The sequence below is a fragment of the Melozone crissalis genome, unplaced genomic scaffold, assembly GCF_028551555.1.
Source record: "Melozone crissalis strain CALT ecotype California unplaced genomic scaffold, PUWL_Pcris_2 ptg000008l_1, whole genome shotgun sequence".
In the NCBI taxonomy this organism is placed as follows: Eukaryota; Metazoa; Chordata; class Aves; order Passeriformes; family Passerellidae; genus Melozone; species Melozone crissalis.
Genome location: NW_026535786.1, coordinates 3,529,173 through 3,547,268, shown reverse-complemented (window position 1 = coordinate 3,547,268; position 18,096 = coordinate 3,529,173). Strand labels below are relative to the sequence as shown.

At 41.4% G+C, this 18,096-nt stretch overlaps 1 protein-coding gene across 1 annotated transcript in view; it reads right to left on the bottom strand.

Annotated features, from left to right (window-relative positions):
* SLC36A4 (solute carrier family 36 member 4) overlaps nt 1-17,156 on the bottom strand; it is a 90,336-nt gene extending 73,180 nt beyond the window's left edge. The window contains 7 exon segments of the mRNA XM_054269794.1: nt 4,220-4,304; nt 5,498-5,593; nt 6,854-6,942; nt 7,958-8,048; nt 8,566-8,689; nt 17,049-17,132; nt 17,135-17,156. Coding sequence (XP_054125769.1) covers nt 4,220-4,304; nt 5,498-5,593; nt 6,854-6,942; nt 7,958-8,048; nt 8,566-8,689; nt 17,049-17,132; nt 17,135-17,156 — 591 coding nt within the window.
* Between the last annotated feature and the right edge of the window lie 940 nt (nt 17,157-18,096).

Genomic DNA, 18,096 nt, shown 5'->3' with positions numbered 1-18,096 from the left:
TTACACAACCCAAACATAGCATTCAGCTGAATACAAGAATATCAAACATTGTGCAAATCTAGATATCAAGTTCCTTCTCCACTCAGAAAACTAATGCAAAATTAGAGGCTGAAAAAATCCAGTTGAAACAACAAAACACTTCCTTCTTACGGGAACTATCTCAGAAGCAAGAAATAATTCCATGTCCTTAGTCTCTTCAACTGAGACCACTGTTTCCTTGCCTGTGTCCCAAACCACACTCTTTGTGTCATGCAATTTTATGGACTTTTCAACATCTAGTGAACTCAAAGCAGCAGTCCTTGAACTCACTGGTTCCTCCTAATTTCTTCCTTACTTAGCTCAGAGCAACAGCCAGTTCAACACACAAGGCCAGATCTGGGATCTGGGATCAGTACGTTATCAGAGAGATAAAGACTATTTTATAACCCTGCAATTTTGCAGGAACAGGCCAAATAAATGTTTCACAGCTCTTTTAGTTCTGGCACTTCCCTGAAACTTAATACTGTACTTTGCAACATTTTTAACACATCCAGTTTTATGACTAAGCACAATTCCCAAAGTTTTGTGAGGTTTTTCCCTAAAAAATTGGGAAAAAAAATCAGAATTCCACTATATAGTATGCTACTGATGGGTCATCTTCAGGGTGCTAAAGATCTAAAAAAATGCTCACAAAAAGCTAGAAAGTGTTTCCATTTCTTAGCTTTATCCGCAAACAATGAAAGAGAACACTTTTGCAGAGAACTCAGCAAACATGCAGAGAACTCAGCAAACATGCAAAAGAAAGGAATAAATTTTCCTTCACTAAAAAGGGTGGTGAGGCATTGGAAGAAGTTTTCCAGGAAAGTCTTGGAATCACCACCCTTTTAAGCATTCAAGAAATTTGTGGATGTGGCAATTGGGACCATGGTTTATTGATGAACATGGCAATATTTGTTGATCTTGATAAAAATCTTTGCAAAACCAACCTTCACAATTCCATGACTCTATGAAATGCCAGGACTCTTGACACAGGGTCCTCTGCTGTCCAAGCAGGAAATGCAAAGCAACTATGGCATGAAAGGGGACCATATTTTTTTGAGCACAGCTTCTTTTTTCTATCTCTGTGTGTTCCTTCCCTAGCCTTGCTGTAGTCAGCCCTCAAGATTTTCGTTCCAGCTTTACTGTTCTTCTCCAGTCTGAAACACTTTCGCCCATAAGTCTCATATTACATCCTGACAAAGTTAACCAGAACTTTTGTCACCAGTCTAAATTTCTTTGGTGCTCCTGGAAAATATTTTTCCTTAGGAAAAGCTTGACTTGCTATTCAACATAACTGAAGATAGGATCTTGCATCACAGTGTCTAGGAAACCTTAATGTAATGCAGAAAAATCTCAGTATAAGTTTCCACCAGTTTCAATGGGTTTAATTTGCACACACCAACATGCAAATATGATCAGCAAAGTACAGATTATAATGCAGATGTATCAGTCAAGGTGTGCTATCAGTAACAGTTTGACTATGCTTTTCCTTTATCTCAGTTCTCCCCTTCCTGCCCCCCCCACTCCCTCTGTCCACCTTCCCCATCCTTTCACTACCCCAAATCATTGGAGATTTAGGCTGTATCAATTTTTGTTCTTTGCTGCCCTCTACGGGACTGATTTCTGCAATAAAAGTTGCCAGGAAGAAACAAACCAGAGTTCTCCCTCAGAGAAGAGCAAGCACAGGACAGTCCAAATCAAGTACATTTGGAAGTGGAACTTCTGAATTGATAATAACTTTAATCCACCTATCCATAGGATCCATGTTACAGGTCTCTGCAGCTACTGCTTTTGCAGCAGTTGCCTTCCTGTAAGAGCTTTCAATATTTCCTCAAGAAAGCAAAAAGTTTCCTGAAAAACATTTTAGGGTTTTTTTTCCCCCATCCTACAAAAGCCAAGGTCAGCAAATGTTCAGTCTCATCTTTTGCCTAAGGCCACAGCATAAACATAACTAGCTGATCAGGTAAGCATTTGATAAGAAAGGCTTTAATTTAAACTTGCATTACAAGGCATGCATTAAAGATTTCTCATTTCAGAAGGCCAGCAAAATGACATCAGATAGTATTTTTAGCTTTAGAGACAGATTCTGAAGGTAGGAGTGCAGTTTTAAAGGCTTTTTTTTTCCCCCTCACAACACATAAATTACAGAGGACCCAGCTTCCAAATACACAGATTTGCCTAATTTTGATAGATCTTCATCCACAGAACTTGGAATACTTCTTAAACACTATATAAATACTCATCCACAAGGGGATGAAAAACCCAAACTATCTTCTATGTGCTAACTGCCCAAGGGGACACTCTTCTTCCCCATTAAATTAAGGTAAGTTGCTATGCCAAGACACCTGTTGCCTACCTTATGGGTAGAGTAAGAATCCATATGGACAATTAATGCTCAGCAACCTACCAGACCTTATTCCTCACTTCACTACTCACAGGAGCATACACAGAATCAGAGAGTCACAGAAATATTTGGGTTGGAAAAGATCCCCAGGATCACCAAGTCCAACCTTTGACCAATCATCACCTTGTCAACTACATCATGGCACTGTGTGCCTCATCCAGTTGTTTCTTGAACACCTCCAGGACTTCACCACCTCCCCACATAGTCTGTTCCAATGCTTAACAAACCTTCCCATGAAGAAATTCTTCCTGATGTCCAACCTGCACCTTCCCTGGCACAACTTCTGACTATGTCCTTTCATCCTGTCACTGGCTGCCTCAGAGAAAATAACAATCCCCACCTGGCTACAGCCTCCTGTCAGGCAGTTGCAGTGAGTGATGAGGTCATTCCTGAGCCTCCTTTTCTCCATGTTTAACATCCCCAGCTCCCTCAGTCACTCCTCATATCACTTCCTCTCTAGTCTCTTCCCCAGCTTCACTGCCCCTGCCAGGACTCATTCCAGCATCTCAGTGTGTTTCTTGAAGTGAGGGGCCCAGACCTGGACACAGAACTCGAGGTGCTGCCTCACCAGTGCTTGTATGGATACAGGCCCAAGGAGATTCAGACTCATCAAGCTTTATGACAACTGACTAACCATAGTCCCCTGAGCAGAAAACACAGCAGAGCACATTGGTAGTGTCCTGGAATTGAAAAGAAGAGACGGCACCACAAGCTCAACGTGCCTGTTTGAGCATCCATCCTGTGCTGGCTGAGCCTCCATGGACCACGTGCTCAGACACACAAACTGCTGACTGCAACTGCCAAGTGTGCCCTGAGGAAGGACCAACACCCAACAGGACCCCATCAAGAGAACCCCCCTATGAGAAAGAGCTTGGAAGGACTGGAGAGCAAGAGACAAAGCAGGTAAATGAAAGCAGGAGCAGCGTCACAAAAGTGCCAGGCATGGTTTTGTTTGCTTTTGTCAGTCATGAATGGCAGCAAGGAAGAAAAGGGGTAGCTGGGTTTTATTGTAAGGTTTGGGGTTGCTTGCAATGTGTAAAGGTGCTTGTGGTTGTGGGGATCCATTTGCAATGTTTAGTCGACTTCAGCAACTTCAGGCATAAAACTTGAAAGAAAGAGATGTGACCAAATGCAAAGCATTCACAGAAGAGCAAGAACAATTTTAAGATTATATCATGTCTCCCCTCTCTTAGATAGAGGGGAGACAGCATAAAAATATTCAAAAATATAAAAGATGTCCACAAATAGAAAAGAATAAATTACTTATAGCTAGAACATGAAAAAAAAGAACTTACAATATCAGTAAGAAATCTGAGGCTTCTATAAAGAAGCAGCTGTCTAACAGATAAAGAAAGCATTGGAACAGACTACTGAGGAAGCTGTAGAAATGTCAATGTCAGGCATTTTTTGGAACAAAAATCAGGATTCATTTAGATACAGTGGATTCTGTGAATAGAAGGGACTAAACAAGAACCTAAAAAAAAATTCCAGTTATGTGAAAAGGATAAAATATGCCCAGGAGTTTGGAGAGAAAAAAGGAAGTCAGCAGAAAGCCTAGAAAAAAAATATTTCTGGGACAACTGGATCCTACACCATTTTATGCCTTATCTTCCATCATTTCCACAATTAATTTTTAAACTCAACAAACAAGTCAAAAGGAAATACACACCTTCACCAGAGCTGAATTTAGTTCACCTTGCCCACTGCGCCCCTTTTAACCAAAAGCTTTATAGGAAATAAAAGTGAGGGAAAATGAATTTAAACCCTTAACTGCTTTCATATTGCAGCATTACTCACTTGTTTCACATTTTCTGCCAAGAACACAACATAAACGCCACAAAATCCCAGCTGTGTTATCACTAGGAAAAAGTCCACAATATACCTGAGGAAGAAAAAACAAACATACATTATACTTAAGATCCAAACAATTATCCCATTGCTACCTAATATGCAATTACTGCTCCTTTTCAGAGTAGTCAAAATGCTAGACTCAAATGCCACATTAATCTCACAAGCAGCGCAGTGCAGGTTACTCCTCAGTGATCATTGCAAGAACACTGGCTCAGACTGCCTTAGAAAATAGTGATACACAATGGTGGCCTGCAGACAGACTGCAATGAAACTCTGCTAGAGTCAAGCACAGAGCAGAGATCTGTCCCAGAAAATGGATTTGCTGCAGCATAGGTCTCTGGAGACCCCAATGCCCATTTGAGGCTTGTAATTCTTTGGTGCAATAGAAAATTATATATCAGAATATTAAAAAATCTATCAGAATTATATATCAGAACAAACCAATTTTCCCTCTAATTGAGCTCTACTTCAACCCTATGAAGTCATCACAACATACCTTAAAACACCAGCTCACTAGCAAGATGCTGCATCCTAGAAAGTAACAGGAATTTAAAAAATTCTTCCACAAGTGAGATAAAAATCATTTTAAATTAACGCTGAACAATGTGTCTGTTTCAGATTCACAATTTCACTACTGTGCAGTCATACCATAAACTCTACAAACAGCAACAGATGGCAAAGAAAAAACAATGTGGTTTTTTGATAAAAGAGAGATAAAATATTTAACAGACACAACAAGCCATTTATATCTTCATGTCATTATTGCAAAAACAGTAAATATTTCTCCATTATTTTTATGTTGTATTTAAACAGGAACCAAAGAATTGTTTTGCTTTGTCTCAGAATAAATATATCAAAGTAATTAACATTTGCAGGGTAAACCTGCAATGCAGAGAAATGTTGGGAAAAGAGAATGAAAACTTAAACTACTTCATTGCATTAGACAACACAGAATGCATTTCTGGTTATAACACATCTCTTCCTATATTACTAAACAGAATTCGTTTTCTTCAGAGCTCTTGTAGAACTGAAAATTGATATAGCTAATAAAGTCAGATATCCTCCCATCTCACCACTACCAGCTGGCAGGAGGAAATAACACTGCATAAGAGCATTTTGAAGGAAGGTAAAATCTTAGTAAAATAGAAATCTCCTAATCATTCCAAGTGTAGCCATTAACTTTTAAAAATGAATGTACTCAATTCAATTCTAGCTCAAGCTTACCGGCCCCAAGAAGCTCGTTTCTGAAGAGCAGTCAGGGGCCCCACTTCCATGGCACAGCTGACTGTATCACTGTATCCCAGGGAGGACTTCCTCATCCTGATATCAAAAAGTGAAGAAAAAACAGAGTTACTAGAAGATATGACGACCCAGAACCCTACTTTGAAAATGCTGTTGGTCTTCCATGACTATACCACTTTGTTACCTGTGGCAACACTCTGCTGCTGAATTTCAGAGGAATGGTTTGGGCTTCTTTACCCCAGCAAGGGCTATTTAGCACTCTGCAAGCATGTGAAACACAGAGCTGCTTCCCCCCAGTTCAACAGTACTAGATGAGTTTCTTACAAAACAAGGGTTTTTTTTCATAAACTAGTCCAAAATCATATTCTTGTTATATGACCTTAAGAAATTAATCTCAAATCTAAAAGTTACAAAGAACTTAAACAGAATTCAACTCTTGATGCACAAGCAGTTAATCTCAATTGATTCAATGATCTTATTTCAGTCATCAACTTTAAAGACCATTCAAAACTACACAGGAAAAATTCAGGAATGACAGGGTCCGTTCACAGTACAATATCATATAAATCTGGTAAAATAGATTTTCCAGCTACAGGGACATTAATAGTTTTGTGATTCTACTCAGTTCAAAAGTTCATTGCACTCTGAAACATGAGACCCTCCCACTGCTTCTCTTTAACACCTGACAGTACAATAAAAATATTTAATGAAAGTCACTATTAATCAAAATTCTCTGTCAGTCAAACCTGAGTAACTGCTTGCCCACAGTACTGCACATGTCACTTGGAGGAATATTTAATACTTATCTGCTCAATAGCATCATTTTAACACATTCCTTCAGCACTACATATTCAAAGAATCAAGTTGCAACAATTCAGAGACAGAGCTCACATATAATCATGAAAGACATTACCAGTATTTATCTTTTACTCCTATAAAATACTTATAAACTGGGAATTCATAGATTATTTACATTTTTCAAAGCTATGAAGACTCAGAAGCTCTATGAATATAAAGAAGGACTTAAAATAAGCAATTAAAACTGTCAAGAGAAAGACTTGATTATTTGCCAGCAGGGAAAAAGGTACTGGAAAAAAACAAGTTAAACCAAACTCATCTTGTATTTGAGCAGAAAACAAATATGTTTTTTTAATGTGCTGCACAAAGCATAGCTATCATTACTAGGTGCACACTAAGAATTTGAGAAGAAGATTCTAAACTGACAGAAGAAACTGTTACAGTACCAGAGTATTTTGTAGACCAAAAATCATAAAAAGAAAAGAAGAATTAAAAAAATTACTTCAAACTCAGCAACTGAATGAATAGTTCCACATTTACCTCTGACATAGAGAGTGGCTGCAACGTACCAAGATGTGCATACAGTGAACAGATATAACTCCTATGAACACAAGGCTGATTGGTCCAACCTGGTATGGAAAAAAAAAAAAGGGATGACACAGGAAATACAGACACTTTCATGGAAGTATGCTGGGGAAAAATATTTACATGAAAAAATATTTACATTGTAGCAAACAAAGTAATAATTAAAAATTTTTCACCCTCAGCAGGGTGCTGCTGCTGATGTTTCATGTCATCCCTTACTTTCAGTTCAGTACTTAAGAGAAGGCTATTCAGGGGTGATCAAGCCATAAGTACGAAATGAGTACTTCACTCCTCTGTTTCACTTGCAAAAAAATTTTTCAAGAAAGAAGACTGCACAGACTGCACAATTCAGTAGTTTGAGCCACTTGAATGGCAATGACAGCAAAAGTTACAAGCTCCAGACAACTATGAAATTAAATCATTTGCTTCAGAATAGAAGCTTGACCATAAGTTTTCACAGAAGGAACTTGCCTTACACCCATGTAATTTTCACTCTCAAACTGAACAACCTGTACTGTGGAATTACACGATTATTTAGTCATAAGGTGAAAATTTCATTCGATTAAATTTACCCTGCCCTAGGAAATGCATTGTTTGTTACCAGGTATAAACAAGCTGGGCTATATCCTATTTTTGCAGAAACACTAGATTAATTTAACAAACTGATGCTTCATCCTAAGACATACAATCTGTCTCTACAGAAGTCTGTACAAAGACAAGACAACCCCTAGAAACAATTCCCATGAGACATCACAGGAGTCTGAATAAATCAATATATTTCTTTTTTCTGACAAACTTTTTGTTTGGACCAGGAAAATACTTTGGCTAAGCAAAAATGCAACTCATGCAATGAAGTCTTCAGGGTGAAACGGTAACTTCCTATAAAACAAAAAAATCTTAAACTTCACTACTGATTCCCCCAAAATATAGAGAAGAAATGACACAACTCTATCAATATGGCAGTGACAAATAAGAAGCATTGAGATTTTAGTTTTTCAGGACATACATCTGAAAATCTTTCTAGATGATTTTTCTAGTCTATGAAAAAAGAATTCTTACCACAATGCCAGCGTTTTTTATTGCAAGGGGAAGACCAAGGAGCCCAGTTCCGATGTTTCCCTTGAGGAGGTGAGTCAGTGTTTGTATAAACCTGAGGATAAAATGGCACATTAGAAGTACACACTGATGGGGTAGAGGGCAAAAACAAAGCCTCACCCTTTCTCTATAATAAAATGATAAATTTCAAGTTTCAACTTAAAATTTACAGTGGTCCAGCTATTTTAAAGAAAGTGCAACACATTCAAATAATGTTTTTATTCATCTTTACATGTGAGCAACCTCAAATAGAACACACAAGTCTGATCTTCAATTCTTTACTCCAGCTTGTGAGATGTTAATTTCTCAGCCATTTCATAGTTCTTTTCATAGTTCTAATCACTTTACAAATAGGAACCTTGAAATATTTTACAGCCAGTACATTGTTAGCTTCAAAAGAAGTGAGAACCTACTCAAAATGGGCTGTTTCTTGGGAGAATTATGCAAAGTCCTTATGTATAACCACAAAACTGTTCTGCAGGTCCAAGAAGACCCTTTCAGAGTTTAGAAAACTGCTCATAATAAACAAGACAGAGGCAAGAAATCTGAACAAGCTTAAGATTAACACATACGTAATGCCTTCTTCATTATCAAGCTGGTAGTGTGTCTTAACTGGCAGGAAAGTATTTTCATGCTCTTCATCTGAGATGCCATCTGAGTCTTCTTCTTCAATTAAAGGCTTCATTACTTCCATGCCTGTACAACAGAGGTAACACTACATTAACATTAGAAACAAGTTTACAGTTCAGAAGTAAGACATGATTCAAACTTCCCATATAATGAGGTTCTAACATATTCCTAAATACAAAGATGATTTAAGCAGATATATAGAGCATAAGTTTGCACAGGATAGTCTCTCTCTTTAAAGTGGCACACCACCATAATACTAATACTATTATTATTATTATTATTATTATTATTATTATTATTATGGCCAAACACTTCAGTTTTTCATTAAGAAAAGCAAATCTCTATCATGAAAATGTCACTAGTTTAAATCACTTTGCAAGCTAATGCAACATAAAGCAAAACAGAAAAGTTATCCATCATTACAAAAGGGTGAGATTCATCTTAAACACTGGTAGCTACTTCAGAATTAAACACTAAGTTTGCACTCAGAGAGGCAAGACAGATACCACAGAAAGTATCTCCATTCATTGAAGAAAGAACCAAAATACAGGAATCAGGTTGCATGCTTTGAAAGCTGCAATTTCCTGAACCTTTTAAACTAGCATAAAATTCCAGCTAAGTAACAGCACCAAGTAACAGCAAGCAGTCAGTAGTGAACAAAATTGCCTTTCAGGCAAAACTAACATCTTATGCCAGTTTAATGTTGAGGAAATTATAACCATTCTAAATTACTACAGTTAAGCAAAGCAAATCCTGCCAAGAGCAAAAAGATTATTTACCCTACACTTGCCTACCACAGTACCCATTCATAAAATATGTTGAATAAGTCTCAAGTTCCCTGTAATGTTAACATTTTGTATTTTAAAAAAACCAACCAAACAAACCACACTACATTTACATTTATGTTACAAAGCAGGCATTGTGTGTCAGGGTTTTGGTGGTAATGGGGCTACAGGAGTGGCTTCAGTGAGAAGCTGCAGGAAGCATCTCCCATGTTAACAGAGGCAACGACAGCTGCTTCCAGGACAGATCTGCTGGGGGACATGTCCAGGCCCATCAGCGATGGTGGCAGCACCTCTGCAATAACAGAGTTTAGAAAGGAAAAACAAAACTGCCAAGTAGCTACAGCTGGAGAGTGGAGTGAGAACATGTGGCAGGAGCAGCCCCACAGACACCAAGGTCAGCAGAGAAGGAGGGGCAGGAGGTGCTCCAGGCACTGGAGCAGAGATGCCCCTGCAGCCCATGGTGCAGCCCATGGTGAGGCAGCTGTGCCCCTGCAGCCCATGGAGGACCATGGAGGAGCAGAGATCCGCCTGCAGCCACTGGACGATCCCATAGTGGAGCAGGTGGATGTCCAAAGAAGGGTGTGACCTCAAGGGAAGCCCACACTGGAGCAGACTTCCTGGCAGAGGACCTGTGGCCCCTCGGAGAGAAGAGTCTAAGTCTGGAGCAGGTTTGTTGGCACGTTTGTGACCCCATGGGGACCCACTCTGGAGCATTTTCCAGATGACTTTTTCCGATGGGAGAAGAACATGGAAACATGTTCCACACTGGAACATGGAAAGAGTGTGAGGAGTTCTCCCACTGAGGAGAAAGAAGCAGAAGAACTGACCACAGTCCCCATGCCCCATCTCTCCCTGCACCACTGGAGGGGAGGAAGTAGAGAAATTCTGAGTGAAGTTGAACCTGGGAAGAATGGAGAGATGGGTAGAAGGATTTTTAAGATTTATTCTTATTTCTCATTACGCTGCTCTGATTTGACTGATGAGAAGTTTAACTAATTTACCCAAGTCGAGTCTGTTTTGCCCATGACTGTAAATGGCGAGTGATCTCTCCCTGTCCTTTTCTCAACCCACACACAAGCATTTTGTTGTATTTTCTCCAGCTAAGGAGAGGAGTGATAGAGTAGCTTTTGTGGACACCCAGAGTCCAGCCAGGGTCAACCTACCATAGCCATTAAACAAATGATTAAGGTTTATATGAAGTCTTGGAGATATTTAACTCACCAGCAGAGTACTGAAGCCAGTGCTAACAACTTCTAGAGAAAAACTGTAGAACAACTGTGAAACCCCCACAAAGCAGAAAGCAGCTTACCCAAGTCATTAACATTAAATCATATAGCTCAAATTCTCCTGAAAACACCAAAGGGTTGTCAAAATTTCATGTCTGAAAAGCTGAAAGCCAGTAATGAAAGCACTTGACAGAAGCAAAGATGCCCAGTCAAGAGCAAAAATCAGAGGTCAGAGACTCAACCAGAAAATATACTTTAAAGCAAATTTATACTCAGAGATATTCCAATTATACAAGTCAGGGTGGACTTCACCATATTTCTGTACATGGCACACAGTCTTTGAATTGATCAAAAGACAGATCACCAGAGTTCCCTCCCTCTGCTCCCACAGCATTGTGCTGACTAGTTCTTGAGGATGCCACCACCATCCTCCCCCTCAGCTCTGAGTCCCTACTGGGCACATTTGATGCTCACAAAGACCTGCACACTCTAGTTCTGGAATAAAAGTTTGCCTCCACAGGGATCAGAGGGAGCAGGAAGTTTCACCCAGTAAGCAACTGATTAGGCTGATTTTCATTCTTTAAGGTATTGATTCTAAACAAACAATCTGAAGGAACAAGCCAAACTACAAGTGTGCAAGTCTCTGATCACATGAAATTCGACAACATATAAAAAAAAAAAGCTTAAATTAATCTTCCAGTTTTTTCTCCATCACATTTTGTAGGATACTCTTCATAATGCCAAACAATAATGACAAGATACAGCAAGTCAGGTTCTTATTTAGCAGTAGCACAGGACCAGCATGACCCACAGGACCAACAGCTTTGGTGAGTATCAGCAACTGCTCAGTCAAGGGAGAAAAGTAAAATTTTCTTCTTTCATTGCAACCTGAGACTGGAACGTTTGGCATATACATACACCTACACTGTTTACCATGCAGCCAGATGACACACAGAAGACTCTGAACTTTACTTAGACATCCCATTTTACTTTCTCTCCCAACTTCCTGACCCATCTTATGATCCCAAAGCTAGTCCTTGAAGAATAGATTTAGATATACTCAAGTACTCCCCTCATCTTTCAAGTAATTAAATTTTTCCTAACACAAGCTATTTTTCTTCTGAAAAGTCATGCCCCCATGCTTACAGCCATCTAGTCATCTCAGGGTTATTGTTATCACTGTCCCACTGCCCCATTCACCCACCTTCTCAGAAATGGCTTAAATTAGAGCCAAGAATATCCATTTCCAATACGCACACTAAGGCTTGGAGTTCACTGTTCCTATTCTAATGTAACAATGCATTTGAGAATAAGTTCCATTAGAAGTTTTAAAACACAGGCTGCAGCAACATCATCAACTCACACTGTCATAACTATACAGGTTATGACTTACTACATCTTCCTCTGAAATAGTGCATTCTATAAAACATTCCAAGAATGCTATCTGGTCTCTATCCTAGCCATAAAAATGCTCTTGAATTGCTTCTTTTCCTCATCACTCCTCCTTCATCCCGCGACTGCTGTACAGTTTTGGCCTAAATATGTGAACCCATTAACAGTAATGGTACTGAGACATTAATGGGAGGTGTGGATCATGCAACTTTCTAAGCACAGGTTTTCATTTGATAACAGATCTCTACTGTTGGAATCGTGTGGCTGTGTCCCACAGTGACATCCAGGTTTGTGTAAAATCCACATTGAATGGGTCCAAACTTGTAGTCTAAAGCACATGAGGCAAAAAAGCTTGAGCTTTCCATACTTGGATCTCGCTTGAAATTAATTATTTTGGAACATCCATAGTCATTGTCAGAAAACTGGCACTGAATACCCCCACATTTACTTTGATCTCTTCCTACAAAGGTCCAATATGTGCAATTTAAACACAATCTCAAACTGCAGCACAAGCACAGCATATGCATGTGAGACCTGAATCAGAGATGAAGTTGTCTTGCTGCTCTCACAAAGCACATGGTACAGAGAACACCTCAGCCAACATTAGACCCATGCTCCACCAAACTGTCCTGGCTGCACCCAAATACACTATGAATAATCCAACCCAGTGATCAGACACAGAAGCCACTGAAAATTCTGCATTATCATCATTCAGCACAACTAAAAATAAGGAAATTCATTTCGGCACACCCTTTTGTTTTCACTTAGACGAAGAACAAGACAATTTTCAGACCTGTCCTTCCATCACCCAATATGAATTTCTTTCCTCCTCGTTCCACCACAAAAATCTTTTCAGATCAAATGCTGTCTTCTGATTGTCTTTAACAGTTAATTAAACTGACATTGTTTCTGCTTTCTTCTGTGAACACCCATGCAAGCAGGGTGCCAAAAAGCTCTGCATCTACTGCTATCAACCAAGGCAACACAAAGTGCATTTCATCTTCTCCCAGCCTTATCACAGCAATCTTGAAACCAACTCCCTAAGCCACTGGAGAGATAAATCTCTGATTCATTATAGCTGCACATCACACTATAATCATGCATAAATGTCAACACTGTATCCTCAAAGACCCAAATTTCAATCATTAATCAGCCCCCAGTAACACAGAGAGATTAAATCCATTGTATTAAAATCGTTACAACTATTATTCCCAATTTTGTGTCTTCACAAGTACTTTGCTATCCCCTAGAATTTGCCAGCATCTTGCCAACACTTATGGATGTACTGCCAAAGAAACCTTTGAACTGTTACTAACTTTACTTAATTCTGAGGCTTTTTGAGCACACTGAAGAAATCCTGTAGTTCAAAAGTTCACCAAAGAAATTAATTTTCACCAAGAACTTTAGGTTATTTTCTATATTGCTCAAGCAATTAACACTTCCAAATTTCCAGATTTAACTGAACCACTCAGTACCACAGGAGATAAAACTGATCCCCATAATTTTCATTTTGTGGAAGAGACAGTGACAAAAGAATGAAGGAGTTTGCCAGGCAGGCATAGCAGGCTGAAGCAGATATTAAAAATAAAAGACAAGTACGATCCTCTAATGTTCCTTTGGAGAAGGTCACGCCGCAGACAAATTCATGTCCAAAACCCCTTTTCCAAATCCAATTTAGCAATATGGTCTGGTTTTCATTTGCTTGGGGTTTTTTACCCTTCAGGTTTTTGAAGTCAGTGTTAGCAAAGTGAATGAACTGGATGTGACATACAAGCCTGTAAAGATCTGGGGGACAGGATGTAGCATAACACTGTTTGCATCAGCTGGTTTGACTCATTCATGGGAGAGGGAACACGCAGGTCTTGTTGGAGCAACACTTCACACGTGTATTAAGTGCTCAGCAAAAAGCAGTAGGCAGAGGAGATCCTGCACACACTTCACTGCTCAGTCAGCTTTCACACAAGAACATGCCCACAGGGCCAGAAACACTGCCCAAGATTCACAACTGTGAACTGTGTTTATTAAATAGAGGGCGACCCAGTGCCTCTATAATTGGGATAAAGATTCAATTTAGCAAGCAGCTATTTTGACTGGGCCAGCATGCTCCATAAAAGAGAAAATCAGCACCACATCATCTTTACACTAGCCTAAAATGCAGGTTTATGCCAATATTTTCCCACAGGCTATGAAAAGTCATATTCATGATCCTGGGGACATACCTAGAGCTTCTGTCACCAACCAGGGCTGGCTGTTCTTATGGGACAAGGTTAGTGACTGAATTATGAACAAGCAGACACAATCAAGGAGCCTTCACTGCAGTGTTAACACAGAATAAACATTTATATCTGGCAGAAGCCACACCTGTGACAACAGGAGAGGCTCAGTGTTCCCAGCAAGTGCATTCAGTTGCCAATGATCCGTGTGTGGCCTCTGTCCTGTGGAGAGGCTTTTCAATTCAGCATTCAGAACCAGGCCTCTCAGGACAAATTTAATTACAAAGAAAACATTGTGACTAATTATTTTCAAAGTAATGCTCAGTTACTCCCTCAACCACAGAAGGAAATAGCTGTTTAGGTATTTAGGTACTTTAGCCTACAAACAACCCTCCCAGCACTTCTCCAGAAGACATCTCTCTGCACAGTACAGCTTTGTCCACAAGGCACACATGATCAGCTAAGTCACATGCCTCCACCACCTCCAAAGAAATTACAGAGCAAGACAAAGTGACTCTGAATGGTACTGCCAGAGGCACGCTGGCCCAGATGGATAAACCTTGGTAAATTTTCCTAGCTCAAGGGGGAAGTAACAGACAACACCATTAAACCATACACAAGCCAGGTCCCTTTTTATTTTCCACTACAGCTACTCCTGTTGAATATAAGAGAGATAAAAACAAACAAAATGCTCAAAATAAAATATATTATTCAGTTTGAAAACTGAAAAGGAAAATCTCATCTGGTTCAAAAATTACTATTAAATACCAATAATTACATTTTCCAAAACAGTAAAAGTGAGCATCAGCTTTTGTTGTGTTTGTCAAGAACTCCAAGCTATGCCTCATGCAGTTATTTGCATCCCTTTTTATTTCTCTTTGGAAAATAAATCTCGGATCATTTATTTCTCTCCATTACCGACTGTAACTTAATAAAGTAGATTTATTCAGCTTTGTGGTAGACTGTATTAATCTAGAGAATGGTTATTTATAAGCAAATGTTGAAAGTCAATAACGCCTCACAATAAGCAGGAGGAAGTGTTTGCTTTTGCATCATAACTGTTGGATCCAGAGGGCTCATAAAATGGTCACACTTGCAGTTATTAAACCAAAGTGCACACAGGTCTGCATAGCTATTGCACACTTACAGAGGAGCAATTTTACTCCAACCCACAATGGATCATTTATTCTGACAGATACTAGTCTTAAATAATCCACTATCCTGTCTAGACCAAGCCACACATTTCTACAATTAACACGCTCTTAAGTGACAACACATTGGCAAGACTTCAGTTTTATTAAGTTTTCAATAGCACTGAACCAGGCAAAAGATTTGGACTTTTTATCAGGTATGGAACTGCATTTATAAATAGTTAATTACATAGAAAATCCAGTTTCTAGGGCTTCTGACAGGAAAAACTGTCCTATGTGTGAACTTCTGGGGGAAAAAAAGAAAAAAGCTCTAAAATTTCTTTCAGCAACCTTTCCTCCAAAGTGACAGCCTCTCGATGCAAGACAGATAAGCCTTGGGGACGACAAAATTTGAAGCATGTCTTCCAAGTCCTATCATTGCCATGGGACAGGACAAAATCTGCAGGTCACAGAGGAACTGTAATCCTCAGATTCCCAGCTGGGGGAACAAGGATGACTGGGGGACTGAAGCATCTCTCTAATGAAGAAAGGCTGAGGGAACTGGGCTCGTTCAGCCTCAAGAAGCAGCAGCTTAGAGGAGACCTCACCAATATATATAAGTATTGAAAGAAGGGTGCCAGGAGGTTGGAGCCAGGCTCTGCTCAGTGGTGCCAACCACTAGGCCACGAGGCAATGGGCAGAAACTGATGCACAGGAAGATCCCCCTGAACACGAGGAAGAACTTCTTACAGTGTGGGTGACTGTGCACTGGAACAGGTAACCCAGAGAGGCTGTGGATTGTCCCTGTCTGGAGATACTCAAAACCCATTTGGATGCAATCCTGTGCCATGAGCTCTAGAATGGCCCTGCTTGAGCAGGGAGCTCGGACCACATGAACCCACAGGGGTCCCTTCCAACCGGACCCACTCTGTGATTCTGGAAACACAGCCCTGAGATGCGATCTTCCATGAGTCTAGTCCAGCCACACCTGTACTTTATAACTAAACCTACTACGAGCTAACTTGTCCACCCATGGGCAGAAAAACTAAGAGATTAACATCTAGGTGTCCTCCATCAATTAAATTTAAAGGTGGTAAGAGTAATGTACTGTAAATGCAATAAATACAATACCACTAACACATAAACACACATATGCCCCGGGAAACCCCAACCCAGCCTTGCAGGGCAGATAAATGCATCACTGATGCAAAGAGAACATATTTCCACTAACTTCTACGGAGGCCGTGACTTCACCAAGAAACCGAGCGCCAGCTAGGTGCGATTGACGCCCCGGGGAGCGGCCCCTGCCGCCCGCAGAGCCCCTGAGGGCTGCGCTGCCCTTAGCCCGCCCGGCCCCGGCCCCGGCCCCGGCCCCGGCCCCGGCCCCGGCCCCGGCCCCGCCGGTCCGGCCCCGGCAACTCAGCCCTCGCCGCCGCGGCCCCGGCGAGGCGGAGACACCGCAGCGCAGCACCCACCCCCGCTCCAGGTGGGATGGTTCATCCCGCCCGCCTCGGTGCGCTGAGCGCCGCAGCGCATCCCCGGTGGGCCGAACCATCTCTCCCGAAGCGAAGGGGGGTTGGGACCGGCCGGCCGGTCCCGGCGCTCAAGCCCCCTCCTTCCCGCCCCGCAGCCAGCCGCCCTCCCGCCGCCGCCGGGCAGCACGGCTCGGGTCGCCTCACCCAGCTCCTCCCTGCCCGCGCCGGCCATCGCCCCACCGGGCTCCGCTCGCCCTTCCGCCGATGTGGAGCCGGCCGGCGCGGCGCATGCGCCCGGCGGGAGCGAACCATGGAGGGCGGCGGGCGGGCCGGCGGGCCCTGCGCGGGCTGAGGGAGGCGGTGCCGCTCCCGGTGCGGGGCCGCCGTCTGCCTCGGCCTCCTGTCCCGCGGCAGCACCCGCCCATGGAATCGTGGAGTATCCCAGCCTGGCAGCGACCCATCGGGATCTTCAACGCCCTGCTCCATGTAGGAGCACCTAAAGCCAAGCCGTGTCACTAAGAGCGCTGTCCAGACGCTCCCTAACCGTGACATCATTGCCGTCCTTAGGGATGCGCTTTGGCTTTGCTGCAGCCCCCGCTGTGCTGGCCCCACAAAGCGGTGCCCCTGGCAGGGCTGGGGAGCCCGGCTTTGGATGGGCACTGCAAGCTTCGAGCCAGAATTAATCGGCAAAGACGGCAAACAGGGATGAGTGCGAAGAGTTCGGCAAAGCTGGGCAGCTGGAATGCTTGGAGATTAACCACTAACCTCCCCACCTTAACCTGTTATGCTAGTTGCTTTCCAGTATTGCTTCTTTCCTGCCAGTATTTCTTCAGCAGAACTACCTATATCTGTGGCTGATTTGACTTAAGTAATAACGTTTCCAGCTGCTGCTTTCCTACAACTTCTTTTTTTTCATGGAGAATGTAGGATAAAGTAATTTGATTTTTTTTTTTTTTACACAAGAGAAATGCAGTCTTCTGAAGCTTCTCATAAACTTCAGTCATCTTTAGACATACATCATTAATTAATTTATCTGCTATGAAGAATTTCCAGTGGGGAAAGCATCCATTTTCAATTGTCAAATTTATGTGTATTCCAAATACTCCTCCAAAGTTTCATTAAAAAAATGAGCCATGTGCATGAGCTATTATCATCAAATTTATTTCAGGAAAGGGTTCCCAGTAGGCTATCCATGACTGCAGGTTATTGATTTAAGGAACTGACTCACTAATTACAATATTTGTGTCAAGCA